We start from the raw sequence: 12,889 nt of genomic DNA on the forward strand, positions 1-12,889 counted from the left end.
TCACCAAATTGAAGAATACATTGGAGAAGTTGTATAATCACTATGCTAAGAATGTAACGAACGTTGGAGGAAGTAGGGACAAGTCAAATGAAGAGCAGAGTTGCGGAAATTCAGCCTCAGTGGGTGTGGGTACTTCTACTACTTCTAAAAGTAAAAAAAAAAATGCTTTAACAGACTTCCATTCATTTCGGGCATCCAAAAATTTGGCATTGTGTCGGACAGAGATAGAAAGATATTTTGCGGAAGATGTTGAGCCACCAAGTAAAAGTTTTGATGCTTTGACGTGGTGGAAGATAAATTCATCAAAGTTTCCGGTTCTAGCTGATGTTGCACGAGATGTCTTGGCAATTCCGATCACCACTGTTGCTTCCGAGTCCGCATTTAGCACTGGGGGTCGCGTCATAGATCCTTTTCGAAGTTCTTTAGCTCCGAAAACAGTGGAGGCTCTTATATGTACTCAGAATTGGTTGAGATCTTCTTGTGTCAGTGAGAATGATGAGTTACATATTCCTTCTTTTGAAGATGAAGATAGCTATAAGCTTGACTCGGGTAATATTTGTTTATCATATTTGTTCATTGTTCCAATTATTCGATTGAATTGATTTTTACTAATTCTTTTAAAATTTTCTTGTGGTAGAAATTATGTCTGACTCCATTACATTTTACAATGAGGTTTGAAGGATGATGTACTTTTTCACGTTGAAAGTAAGTGGTATGTTTTTTCATCTTATTATTTTCTTGATATTTACTTGTTTGTAATCTAATGGTCTCTTACTCTTTTTTATTGATCACTATATAGTCTATATTTATAACTTGTGTTTTTTGATTTGTTTGATCATTGAAGGATCAAGGAAGCAAATTGAAAGTCATCACATGTTTGTTGGAGGAAGTTTTTATTTCTCTTCTCTTTTGGAGTTTTTGTTGGAGACTCGGAGTTGTAATTTCTAGCTTGTTACTATTAAATTATGGTTTTGTAACTTTTGTTTGAAATTCTAGAGCTTTTGGAACTGATAAATTGATAATGTTTAGGAAACTTGATAACTGATAAGTTTATACTTATTATTGTGAGTTAGTATTGAGATAGAGATAGAAGATATTCTTTTTGTTTGATGTGTGCTATGATGAATCCTGAATTTGATATTCTGATTTACCAGAATATGCATAGGATTTCTGAGCAAATGGATGCAGATTGTCTTTCATCAATTTCAATGTTACATGCATTTTTAATTTTTTTTTCTTGCATTTTTTAGGATGATACAATCATACAGATATTACTATTTTTTTCCTGCTGCTTTTTTTTCCTTGCTTTTTTAGTCTTTAGAAATATGTTTTCCTACTTTTTTTTTTCTTGCTTTTTCAATTTTTTTCCCTGCAGGGTGCAGACATGCAACTATTATTCAACTAATTCAAGTATTATTGTATTAATGTATTATTGAAGAAAAGTGGAGTAATTTTGTAATTTATTATGAATGTTAGAATCTATGATTGTGGATTTGTGGACTGTTGTTTGCACTCAGCAGTCAGCATTGACTCACTGAGTGAGTCAGAGTGTCTGAGTGCATAAGTGAATGAGAATCAACTAAATCAGGTGATAAGTGCTGAATCAGAGTGCATAATGTGCGTACAGTGCATTTGAGTATAATGCATTTATGATTTAACATTTTGACTCATTTTGCAATTTAGACTTTGGAGTTTTGCACAAAGCAGTGAAACTGTGAAAGCACAATTGCAATTTGCACATAATGCACATTTCAGTCATTCAGTGTTTCACATTTGACATTTGCAGTCACTGTGGACCTGTGGTCCGTGGTCCATGAATTGAGAAATGAGAATTCACTGAATTGGATTTTTCATTTTTAATTTTCTATGTAATTATGTTATGTTTTCCAATTTTCACTGCCACCGGAGCAGGAGTACAGTGAGTACTGGACCACTTTTCCAGTATTTTCTGTTTTTATGTATTATCGTTTTTTTTTTTTTTTAAAAAAAAAAAAAATATGTAAAAAACTAAAAAGGACTCAAGGTTGACAAGGTAGTAGATACAAGAAATGAAGAAAATAATAGCCCAGACAGCCAGACCCCAGTGGCCCTGCTGAGTGCTGGCAGTCGGCTGGGCAGGCAGGGGCCGCAGGGCAGCATGGGCCAGTGGGCCTGCTGCCAATTTGCCAAATCCCAAATGGCCCAAATCCTAAAAAAAAACTAATAAAGCAATAAAGCATAAACATTAACCTGTAAAGGCCTTAAAATTATTTTGAATCTTTTTGACCCATTAAAAAATGAGGCCCAAAAGGCCCATTTTAATTTTTTAAGGATTAATTTTAACCAAAATCGAATAACCGACCGCCTTAACCGATAGTTAACCGACTCCTTAACCGACCGCCTACCGACCGCGTTAACCGCTTTAACCGAAAACTTCGAAATAAATCCTTGTCGGTTAAATGTTGGCGAATTAACCGACTTAACCGACCATGTCGGTTAACCGAACCGACTTAACCGACTTAACTGCCTTCCGAACCGCTGCACAGCCCTAGAAAAAAGGGATTCTCTTCAACGACGATGAGGAGCTCGAATTTTCTACCAATTTCAGAGGGACGAGGAGTTAGAAACCCGGATCTGACGACGAGGAGCTAGAAAAAAGGGATTTTCTTTAACGACGACGAAGAGCTCGGCTTTCAACACGGATCCGACGACGAGGACGATCCGGTGGTCGGATCTGGGTGCCGCCACCTCGCAGTGGATTCTGGCTCCGGTCTCTCTCTGGTTGAACGACACACTGGCGCCGTTGTGGCCGAGGAAGCCGTGGGTGGGCGACACGTGGATAAGAAATCAGGGGTGGGTGCCGAGGGTTCCGCTAGTACGAGCCAGGTGTGGAAAATAAAATCTTGGGCTTGGGTGTGAAGAAGGGGAGAAAGGCCAGAGGGAGATGGAAGTGAAGAAGTGAAGAAAGGAAGAAGGCGCGAGAATGAGATAAAATAATATAAAATAAAATGGCGTAGAGATTTTGAGCGTTAAATTTGGTGATAGAATCTGACAAGATCCATTTTGGTGAAAGGATGGAGAGTTTGATGCAGGAGAGATTTTGAGAAGTTTCACCAATATTTGGTGAAACGTTTGAAATACCGAATTTGATACGGATGCTCTTACAAATAAGTTACAAGCAATCTCACGTGAAAACTTGAGCTTTATTTGATGAGTAATGTTTCTTACACAATTTTTTCATAATTTTTGTACAACTTTAACAATTTTTTTTTTATTTTTATTATTATTATTATTTTTTTTATTTTTTATGATCAACAATTGGATTGATTTTTCTACATATGGGCCTTAGATATTCAATGGTTGATCTTAAAACAAAAATTGTTAGAGTTGTGCAAAAGTTGTGCAAGAAACATTACTCCGATCCCCAAGACACTTTTTCGACTAAATCTGCTCATCATCTCCTTTTTTCTTCCACACACCTAAATCTAGTTGTAAATCTTTATGGAAGCTTAATCTTAATAATCGTTTAAAGTTGTTTATTTGGAAGATGGTTTGGAATATCATCCCTACTAAATTTAGGATTTCTCAATCATTGCTCTCCTCTAACATGGACTCATCTTGTTCTTTGTGTGCTGGTCCTATAGATTCTATTATTCATCTCTTTTTCTCTGCTCCATTGGTAGAGTGGTTTGGCGACAATCTTTTTGGCCTATAGATATTCTTGCTTTAAATATTACAGATATGACAAAATGGCTATCTATTATCCTTAACCCAGAAAGGATTAGTATTCCTTTGGCTGATTCTCATTTGTTTCAAATTTTTTTGCTGTGATTGCTTGTAACCATATTTGGTTTTTACGGAATAAGGCTCACCATGAAGATTTGGTTCCCAATGTTCTTGTTATTTCTGATTACATCAACATGCTCGTTTTGGAGCATTATTCTGCTACGCATTCATCTTTGTTCACCTCTTCTTTTCTAGTTCCTTAATCTCTGTATTCTTTTTATCTTGTACTTATATATATATATATATATAAAAACTCTAATCCTAATAACCCATATATTGACCAAGCTGGTTCGCCGAACTTGGACTTGCCTTGATTTTATATATATGGAACCCGTCGTTAAGGGTGAAGTCAAATATTGTAAGGAGTTGAATTAGTCTTTGGCTTCCCCTCTTATTTGACTGCTAATTTTCAGAGATCTAAGTCAAAGACCAACTCAAAATGCAGACACAGCTGGTGGCCAATGGACAACAATTGAGACAATGGGAGAGAAGAAAGAACACATGCATGATCTATTATTTTTTTATTTTTCTTTTATTTTTCTTTAAAAGAAACATTATTTATGAGAAAAATACATTTTATCCATATTAGAGTCTATAATAACAACCATAGAGCTGTTTGTGTTTGACTTTGATTTTCTTTTTCTTTTTTGCTAAATAAATGGAGAACCATTATTCCATTATGCTCCGCTCGATCGAGGAAAGTTGAACAACACGCAACCTAAATCGTCACTACGTGAGTGGTTTGTACGGATCTACTAGATATCCAAATGATAAAAATATTGCACATTAACTTGTGCCGGCCAAAGAAAAGCTTATGATGTTTTAAATTGACTAGGATTTTTTCTTTTCTTTTCTTTTTTTAGAACTTCATTTATAATTTTTGAATTTTCATTCATTTTTTAAAAAATGTACCTTTAAAACGTATCAATTTAAGGCATTCATTTTTCAAAAAGTTTCAATTTCAATCCTCCATTAAAATTTTTCATTAAATTCTGTCAAAATTTTCAAAATACTCCTTTTTTTTTAGGAGAAAAAAAAAGAAGAAAAAAAATTGGTAGGATTTAGGTGTTTGTTAGAATTTAACAGAATTTGTAAAAATACCATGCCAGAATCTTTAAAATTTTTTATAATTTTTTTTAAAAAAAAAAAAAATATATGGGTATTTTGAAAATTTTGATAAAATTTAACGAAAAATTCTAACGGATGACTGAGATTAAAACTTTCTGAAAAATTAATACTCTAAATTAGGACGTTTTAAAGTTTATGTACCCTTTTAGAAGGTTATAAATGAAATTCTCCCTTTTTTTTCTAGCAATTTGGATAATAATTATCGCAAAGTTCTTATAAAATTCATTGTTTAAATAAATTTTGGATTGTTGAATCGGCCATTTGAACGCTTGATACAAGTTCTCTCATAATTCCTTAAGATCTCAATCGACTGATCAAAACTTAATGGGCTTGTTTGGTAAGGGAAGGAGAAGGGAAGGGGAATTGGTAGTGGGAGTTAGAATTGATAGAAGTGATATGAAGTAAAAAGAATTTGTATAGAAAAGAGAAAAAAATTTGTATTGTAGTGAATTTTTTTATTTAAATAATAATAAAAAATTATTGATATGATATAAAGTTGAAATATTTTGAAGTTAGTTATTTTTGGAATAAGTGAGAAGGGGAATGCTTCCTTTGCCAAACAAGCCCAATAAGATTCACTTGAGACACCGCAACCACATCTTTTGTTTGGAATGATTATATTGATTACCCACTGCACTCATTATGCGATTCTGCTTCCTATCTCTCAACTAGCTAGATCGAATTTGGCCCTTTGTGGTTGAGAACTACGTTTTCCATTGCAATATAATTACCTCCACTGATGAGGTTTCTTTTATCATTTGGGAATGACATGCCTCTCCAATTTTAAAGGCTAAAATTTCCCAAACACCAACTTTTGATAAAACCCTTAATTTCCTTGTTCTTAAATTAGAATTTAGTTTTTCAAATTATCATCTGTTTTGCTTCTAGCCCCACAAACTGTCAACACTCCGACTCTACCCCCCAAACTATCAAAACTTTTGAAAAAACCTCATTTGACGAAATATCTCCATATTACCACTGTCACGTGTCATTTTTCAATTAAAAAGTATTTAAAAAAAAAAAAATTTCCAAAAAACAAAAGGAAAATGGGGTGGCTTGCGAGCCACCCCAGGGGTCGGGGGGTAGCTAACGGGCCACCCCTAGGGCCCAGGGGGTGGCGTGCAGCCACCCCTAGGACTCAGGGGCTGGTTCGCAGGCCACCCCCCCTCCCCAAGGGGGTGGCTGCCACTAAAACACCATATTTTCTATTTTTTTTTAATAAAAAATTACACGTGGCAGAGGTAATATAGAGATATTTTGCCAAATATGACATTTTTCAATGGTTTTGATAGTTTGGGGGGCCGGAGTTGGAGTGTTGACAGTTTGTGAGGCTAGATGCAAAACTAGTGGCAATTTAGGGGGCTAAAATTATATTTTCCCTAATTAATTACCATTTTCTTTTCGCAACGTTCATAGAGCTAGCATTTACCCAATTCTAATTTCCATCACATATTGCCTACTATATGTGGAAAGAAGCAGCCATCTCGCACCAACCGTCTTGACTGATTAATGTATTTACATTCAGCTAGTCAAATGTTATTTTGACTAGTCGAGATGCAAAATGTAGTTGTATACGGCTAGCTACTCTAGCCCAAAAATTGTTGAGTACTTAGTTGATCACCAAAAGTGTGTGTATATATACACACACTTTTCTACTTATGATAAGACATGCAGTGGCTTTGGAATGTAGGTGTTTCGAAAAATAAATAAATAAATAAAGTAGTAAAGGTGGATAGTTAAGAGTATCTCCAGCAGAGCTTTTAAATTGGTTATAACAGTTATAGTTAGCTATTATTAGGTAATTTATGGATTTGCCCCTTCAACAGAGCTTTTAAAATAAAAGCTTCCCATCCAATTTACTACGGTAGCTGTAACAATTTGGACTAATATAATAATATTTAAAGAAAGGGAGAGAGAAAGGTGAAAAAAATAATAAAAATTGATTGGAAAATGATATTTAAAAAAAGTAATGGGTGAAATAGATAGTCTTGTACGTTGAAGTTTGTATTGAAAAATAAAAAAAGGGTTGCTAAAATAGAAAAGATGATTTTTAAAGCAGCTAAAATAACTTGTATCGAGTGATGTAAATGCTTTGGAGAAGTATGTAACTAAAATAAAAAAAATATGATTTTTTTAGCTAAAATTGAGAAGAAATTTGCTGAGCCAGACATAAATATTGTTAGCTACTTGCATCGCTTATCTTTTGGGTCTGCACCACGTTATCCTTTCGGCCAACACAACTATATCATTGAACTAAAATTCCTCTTTTGAGCACTATGTGATGATGATTCTCTCAATTTTCAATTGAGATTGAGAAGATTTATTTCATCATCCACATTAAATTTTACAGATCATATGGTGTATATGGCGCCATATTACAATTACGTGGGGCAAATAGATTAAATTTACATAACAATGATTCTTCTTCTTCCATGCATGCACACTTGAAAAATATTGTTTGATTGAGTGAATTTAACTTAAAAGGAAAATGAGGGATTCAAACTAAAGGTTTTCCACTTCATGAGATAGCTAGGATGACAAAAAGATTGTTCTTATCCTTGATATTGAATAATATACCACAAATAATAAATTAAGTTTAAACCCAACTTAGCTTTAATTGTCTAACAAGACTGTTTTTTATTTAATTCAGATAATCTTCACAATTATTCATTGGCTTGCCATATATATACAAATACCCACAAACATATATACATTAATTTATTAGTTTTTTGAAATAAAGAATGTTATTTTCTTTCAAATTTTGGGTGGGGCGACGCGCGTGAGGAGTTCTATAGCCGAAAGGTTAAACCAAGTGGCGTAGTGGGGAGGTTAAAGGGGCTTTAATCTCCTATATAAGCCTGAGCTTAGGACATGCAATTCCTCACACAAATCTATCTGTAACAAACAGCCGATCGAGGAGATGGCCACCACCAACACCAAGCATCATTCTAGCCCATCCTTCATATTTCTTCTGTTCTTACCGCTAGTACTTCTCCAGTTCAATCTTGGTACCATTTTCCTCTACTTTTCATATCGCTTAAATCTTCATTGCCTTAATTTTCACCTACTTTTGATATTCTTATTTTATTTCATTTTTAAGAGAAACTTCACTTAACCCGCTAGCTTAAATTGTCGCCGCTTTTACAATTATTTTTATAAACTTCAAAAACTCTCAATTTAGTGTATCAATCTTTTAATTTTTTTTCAGTTTCACTATTTCGTTAGGATTGTCTGTAAAATTTTGTCAAAATTTTCAAAATACCCTTATATATATAAAAAAAATTTCAAAGATTCAAGCGTTGGTATTTTTGTCAATTTCGTTAAATCCTAACTAACGCTTAAATCCTTGCAATTTTTTTTCTAAAAAAAATGATGGGTATTTTGAGAATTTTGACACTCCTCCATTAGGATTTAATGAAAAATATTCCTAATGGATTTACGTGTTGTCAGAATTTAATGGAATTTACAAAAATATTCACTCATGAATCTTTTTTTTTTTTTTTTTTGAACAAAAACAGGCTAGGGGTATTTTAGAAATTTTGACAGGATTTAATGACAAATTCTAATAAATTGGTAAAATTGAAAAACAAATACACTAAATTGAGAATTTTGATAGTTTATAGGGTAATTGTGAAAACGGCTAGAATTTCAGGGATTAAGTGAAGTTTTCCCACATATTTTTTTTAGTATATGTCGCATGATAATTTGTGAAAGACTCTAAAGAAATTGTGAGTTAATTTTACGATCGATGCTACATATATCCTTTATTTTTTGACACAGGAAAAGGCGATGATCTCCAGCTAAATTACTACTCTCAGAGTTGCCCGAACGCAGAAGAGATCATCAAACAAGAAGTCACCAAGCTGTACGACAAACATGGAAACACGGCCGTTTCATGGATTAGAAATCTCTTCCATGATTGCATGGTTAAGGTATTGCACGCCATTCTAGTACTTAATCCCCTTCAACTTTTATTATTCTTGCAATTTCTTTTTCTAAAAGTTCAAACACTTTTAATTTAGTATATCGAACTTTTAAATTTTTACAATTCTACCTCTCCCATTAGGATTTGGGGTTAAATCAGAAGGTAAAAAAGTAAAATAACCCGTATACCCCTATAAAATTTATAAAATTACAAAATTACCCTTAAATTATATTTAAGTTTTTTTTTTTTTTTTTTTTTTTAAAAAAAGGGTATTTTCAAAATTTATCACTCATTCGTTAGGATTTTTAATTAAATCCTAACGGATAAGTGAGATTGTAAATTTTTTTAAATTCGATCCAGTACTATTGAAAGTTTTTTTAACTTTAAATATGAGAAAAAATTACAAAAATGATGAAAATTGATCAGTGAAATTGAGTGAAGTTTTTCTATATGATCGTTCGTCGACTTGCGAGATGTTAACAAGCTAGCTTCTTGTTGCTGCATATATGTAGTCATGCGATGCGTCTCTGTTGTTGGAGACGGTGAAAGGTATTGAATCAGAGCAGGCATCTCCGAGAAGCTTTGGGATGAGGAATTTCAAGTACGTTAATACAATCAAAGCTGCAGTTGAGAAGGAATGCCCCATGACAGTCTCTTGTGCTGATATTGTCTCTCTTTCCGCAAGAGATGGCATTGTCATGGTACGTGCAAGCATGCATGCTCAAACCCCTCTCTCTCTCTCGATATTAATACTGACGCTGAATTTTGTATTTATGGCCATTGGCCATGCATGGATATTGTTACAGTTGGGAGGCCCGAGCATGGAAATGAAAACCGGGAGGAGGGATAGCAAGGAGAGTTATGCGACGGTGGTTGAAGACTACCTCCCTGATCACAACGACAGCCTTTCACTCGCGCTTTACCGCTTTCAATCCATTGGAATCGATGTTGAGGGAACGGTTGCTCTTTTAGGTACCTCGTTTTTTTTTTACACTCATTTATCACAGGCATGGGTATTTTTACAAATTCTGTTAAATACAGACCAACACCTAAATTTTTATAATTTCTTAATGAACGTGTGAAATTGAAAGATAAATATATTAAATTAAGAATTTTTAAAGTTACGAAAATTAATTCCAAATGTTACGAAATTTCATAGAGTGAAGTGGACGCAGCCTATCCAACTGTAATAAGCAATTTAGAATTTGGGATTCAATTTTAAATCAAGGTCAAACACAGGGGTCCAAAAGAAAAATATTTGCCTTTCTTCTGATTACGAGAACTTAATTGGCCGGTTTGCTATGCAGGAGCTCACTCAGTGGGTCGAGTACACTGCATTAATCTCGTAGACAGACTGTACCCCACGGTGGACCCAACTTTGGATCCGAAGTACGCCGACTACTTAAAAGGCCGATGCCCAACTCCAGATCCTAATCCAACGGCAGTGCTTTACGCAAGAAACGACCGTGAAACACCCATGATACTTGATAACATGTACTACAAGAACCTGTTAGGACACAAGGGCCTCCTCACGGTGGATCAACAGCTGGCTTCCGACCCAACAACGTCTTCTTACGTAGAAAACTTTGCCGCTGATAATGGCTACTTCCACGACCAGTTCGCCAGGGCTGTGCTCTTGCTGTCGGAGAATAACCCGCTTACCGGAGAACAAGGAGAAATAAGGAAGGATTGCCGCTACGTGAATAGTGCGTAGTGCTACAAGGAAGATTCATGTCTCTTTTAATCGTATGTGTTGTTTTAAAATCGACGTGAGTTTTAAAATTATTATCACAAAATTAATAATAATTTTAAGAGAAAACTTCATTTAAGGGTACCAAACTTCTACTATTTTTTAAAGAAGACACATGAACTTTAAACAGTTTCAATTTAGGGTCTTTATTTTTCGAAAAGTCTCAATTAGAGGTCATTCGTTAAGATTTTATGTTACATCCTGTCAAAAATAAACATATAGAATTTTGAGAATTTTAATAGGATTTAACGGAAAATCCTAACGTTGACCCCTAATTGAAACTTTTCGAAGAATGAATACCCTAAATTGAAACGATTTGAAGTTCATGTATCTTCTTTCAAAAACGGTGAAAGTTCGATATCCTTAAATGAAGTTATTCCTAATTTTAAAAATTATATCAATTTAAAAAAAGAAAAAGAAAAAAGAAAAAAAGAAAAAGAAAAAGAAAAAGAAAAGGCATGAATCTTTCTAGCATATGTAAAATAGGGACCAACTTCTTGCTGTGGATGGAGGAATGCGATTGTAAGGCGTGAATCCCTAGGACCCTAGCCAATTGAATATTTGCTTGGGCCAATCGATCTGTTGTTGCTACGTCACCAATAAAGAAACTTGTAATATATGGGCCTAGTGTTGTATGAATTAAGAAAGTTTCTAATATATGGAGCTGAAGATCATAGTGATATGTTCTTTAATTTAATTAAGGCAAATAAAACCATAAACTCGTGGAGTCTTCGGCCCATCGACTGCATAAATATATTGCCTGGTTATTTCCTCATTCAACAATATCATTTTTTTTATCGGACAAAAAAATAATAAAAAAAATATATCATTTTTTTAGAGTAAGGGCCATAATTAAATGGATGTCTCGGTTAAATTATCTTTTGGTATGTGTGGTAAGGGCCATAATCAAATGGATCTCTTGGTTCCAAAAAGTGTTACATGCAAGTGATACATGTCCTCGTCCTACTGACCAACATGCACATTCCATTCAACTTTCGTCCATTTTTTGGTGGTGATCAACATCAATGCCATTTAAAAAGTGACACATGTCTTATATGGATTATTAATATTATTTTAAAATTTCAAATCATTAATTTTTCTTTTAAATAAAAACAAAAATTATGTTGGCCAAAATGGGGTGGCCAAAACCACCCAACTTGCAAAATGGGGGTGACCGAAATGTAACTTCTCCAACATTAATTAATTAAATAGTTGACTTTTTTTTTTTGAAAGATAAATAAATAGTTAACTTTGAGTGATACTTGTAGTGCATCCACACTAATTAACTTGTAATTAGCTAGATTTACTACTATTAACACTGACTATCAAAGTAAAATATAGAAAAACAGAAAGTAATGATATGAGACAAAACTAAATATTTTCAATAATATCATTAACTAGCATCAATACAAATACAGAGCCTCCAAATAATGATATGGACAGATTTTGCATTTATTATTTTTAAAAAAGAAAAAGAAAAAGAAAAAGAAAATAGTTTAGTTTAGTTTTTTATTTTAGTTTTTAAAAGAATAAGGGTATTATAGGAATATAATTTTTTTTTTAAAAAAAAAAGTGGCATTTTTAGAACACGATGATAGTTTGATGGGTCACTTTAGCACACTTGAAAATTCATGGGGTTATTTTAAAATAGGCTATTAGTTGAGGTGGCTTTTTTTATACTTTTCCAATTCTAGCCCATTCTTTGATTTCTTATACGGTTTAGGGTTTGAAATCAAATGGGTTCTTTACTCTTCAAAACTTTGACAGTCGGGTATCACTCTTCTTCCACACAATTTGTGCATTGACCCCTCTATGCTGAAGAAATCCTCGCTCTTCAACTTCCACCGCCGGTCGTTGGTATATGTGGTTCACTCACTCTCTCTCTCTCTCTCTCTCTCTCTCTCTCTCTCTCTCTCTCTCTCTCTCTCTCCAAAACGGCTCCTTCAAACTATATTGTCTACTGTCTAGTGGTCACGGACGTGTATCACTTGTTAGTTTTATTGGCCACATTCTGTTGACAAAATTATTACCATATCAGTGTATTGCTAAAACAGGAAAGCCGTAATTATTCAGAGTTTATTTCTCCAACTTGGAAAGAGCCTTAATATGGTAATATCAGTGTCACAAGCATCAAGAATGCAATTTTCGGAGCCAAGGAAGATTCTGCACAGTTTACAGTTCAACAAAGTCGGTTCCCTAGTTACCGTCCAGATGGCCCAGAGAAACGTCCGGATGCCCATTAGTATTCGAGAAGATTATGACCAACTCAGCAGACACGGATGGTGAAGACAGCATGCAACAGTCTGAACGCTAGGGCAACA

At 34.2% G+C, this 12,889-nt stretch overlaps 1 protein-coding gene across 1 annotated transcript; it reads left to right on the forward strand.

Annotated features, from left to right (window-relative positions):
• Window positions 1-7,779: 7,779 nt before the first annotated feature.
• LOC133873158 (peroxidase 21) lies at window positions 7,780-11,250 on the forward strand. The gene is made up of 5 exons (XM_062310889.1): window positions 7,780-7,901; window positions 8,674-8,825; window positions 9,331-9,519; window positions 9,625-9,790; window positions 10,126-11,250. Exons 1-5 carry the CDS (start codon window positions 7,814-7,816, stop codon window positions 10,530-10,532), a joined length of 1,002 nt encoding a protein of 333 aa, XP_062166873.1. The 5' UTR covers window positions 7,780-7,813; the 3' UTR covers window positions 10,533-11,250.
• The last annotated feature ends 1,639 nt before the right edge of the window (window positions 11,251-12,889 follow it).

The sequence above is a fragment of the Alnus glutinosa genome, chromosome 7 (assembly GCF_958979055.1).
Source record: "Alnus glutinosa chromosome 7, dhAlnGlut1.1, whole genome shotgun sequence".
NCBI classification, from domain to species: Eukaryota; Viridiplantae; Streptophyta; class Magnoliopsida; order Fagales; family Betulaceae; genus Alnus; species Alnus glutinosa.